The 1,672-nt window shown below is 59.7% G+C and overlaps 1 protein-coding gene across 1 annotated transcript in view; it reads right to left on the bottom strand.

The window, feature by feature from the left end:
• Positions 1-513: 513 nt before the first annotated feature.
• The window catches only part of REEP6 (receptor accessory protein 6), a gene marked incomplete at both ends in the record, with an annotated part of 3,402 nt that continues 2,243 nt past the window's right edge, over positions 514-1,672 (bottom strand). Inside the window, 4 exons of the mRNA XM_010182519.1 lie at positions 514-581; positions 805-973; positions 1,231-1,369; positions 1,597-1,672. Coding sequence (XP_010180821.1) covers positions 514-581; positions 805-973; positions 1,231-1,369; positions 1,597-1,672 — 452 coding nt within the window. The remainder of the gene's footprint in view (positions 582-804; positions 974-1,230; positions 1,370-1,596) is intronic.

The following is a 1,672-nucleotide window of genomic DNA, read 5'->3' as shown; positions in this document are numbered from 1 at the left end:
TCAGCCCCAGGCCTAGGTCCACGGTACTGGTCCCACTGGATTCCCCTCTCATTTTCTTTTCTCCTTTTCCTCTGCCAGGTTCAAGGCTGCTCTGGATGCTGTGGGAGACACAGAGATGAAGTTAGGGCCTGTCCCTGGGGCCAGCAGCCACCCAGACAGTGGCTAATGGGCATGAGCCTGTCCCAGTGTCACCATCCCCATTCCTCCCACAATAGTGCAGGGCTGGCAGCCACCTCCTGCCCTTCCCAGGGTTCAAACAGGACCCCCAAAGTGACACCAGTGCTGAGGGACACAGAGGTGGCGAGGATGAGCAAGAACATGCGGCTACGGAGAAGCAGGAGGGAAAACGCCTGCTCTAATAAACCACGCCAAGGGAGAAAGGGGCAGTTGCACGTGAGTCACACTGGCATCTGCAAGGGCAGGAGCTTATTTTGGCTGGTAGCAGTGAGGAGATGCATGCAGAGCAGCCCCCGCTCTCTACAGTGGCAGCAGGACCCGTGGCTCTTTACATACAGACAAACTGAGCTGCGGTGCCACCTCGGCCGCCAGCCGGGCTTTGCTGCTGACCAGAGTCTGCAGGACTGGACCGCGAGGCGCAAAGAGAAGAGAGAGAATTATGGACGGGGGAAGAGAGAAACGTCCCGCTCGGCTCCTGCCACCATGGGGGGACGGGGGTGTGACAGCACGGCCCATGGTCACAGACAGACAGCTGCTTAATGGTAATTAAAATGAGAATTGCCCATGTCTCAGCCATGCTCCAGGGAAAACCACCTGCCCCGGACACAGAGCGGGGACCCTCATTACCTTCTCGGGTGACGTTGGAAGCCACGTCCAGGGCTTTGGTGCTGAGGTCTCCCAGCACGTTGTCCACAGCCTGGTGGTGCCTGAGGAAGCAGGGCCGGATGACATTCTGGTAAAGCACCTGTGAGCCGTTCCAGGACACCGGGGCCATGCACCACACCAGGAACAGGCACTGCGGGGAGGAGAGATGCTCCAGAGCAGGAAGGTGGCCGGGCAGTGACAGGGCAGCAGCCGAGCTGCTCCATTTTCCCCCAGCCTGGCCCAAGGCTGGAGCTCGCTGGAGGTACCAGGACCTCTCCACCACGGGCTGTGATCCCACTATGGCCACCACCACTGCCCTCCTAACAGGGCTGAGCCCACCATGCTCGGTTCCTCCGAGTTCAGCCATCAAACAAGAGGACTCTGCCTCCAGCCAAGCCTTCCAGTTACCTTCCCAGCGTAATAGAAGGGGAACCAGTAGAGGAAGATGTCGGAGAAGAACTCGGCTATGCTGAAGACGCCGTACACCACCCAGTACGTCAGCCACGTGGTGTCATCCTCCTTGCTGGAGCTCTCGATGGCTTTGATGCTGCGGTGGGAGAGGGGAAGGGCAGTGCTGCTGCAGCCTCATGGCCAGGGTGGGCTTCTCCTTCCCAAGCCCTCCAAATCTTGGAGCAAACCTGCCACTGGGTGCTGCTGCCTCAGGCTGGGACCGTGCCAGGTCCCAGGGATTTCGCGAAGGTCTCAAGAGCCAGGACCCTCAGCTAAGGGCAGGGAATGCCACAGGGCAGCTGGGCTGGGTACACTGGTACTTACGAGACATACGCGGGGTAGGTGAAGCCGATGAGGTTGCAGAGCAACGAGGCGCCATAGCCGAACATGAGGTACAGCC

This window comes from Mesitornis unicolor, unplaced genomic scaffold (genome assembly GCF_000695765.1).
Source record: "Mesitornis unicolor isolate BGI_N332 unplaced genomic scaffold, ASM69576v1 scaffold34124, whole genome shotgun sequence".
Classification (NCBI taxonomy): Eukaryota; Metazoa; Chordata; class Aves; order Mesitornithiformes; family Mesitornithidae; genus Mesitornis; species Mesitornis unicolor.
Note: the sequence above shows the minus strand (reverse complement) of the source record. Positions and strands in the feature narration are given on the sequence as shown.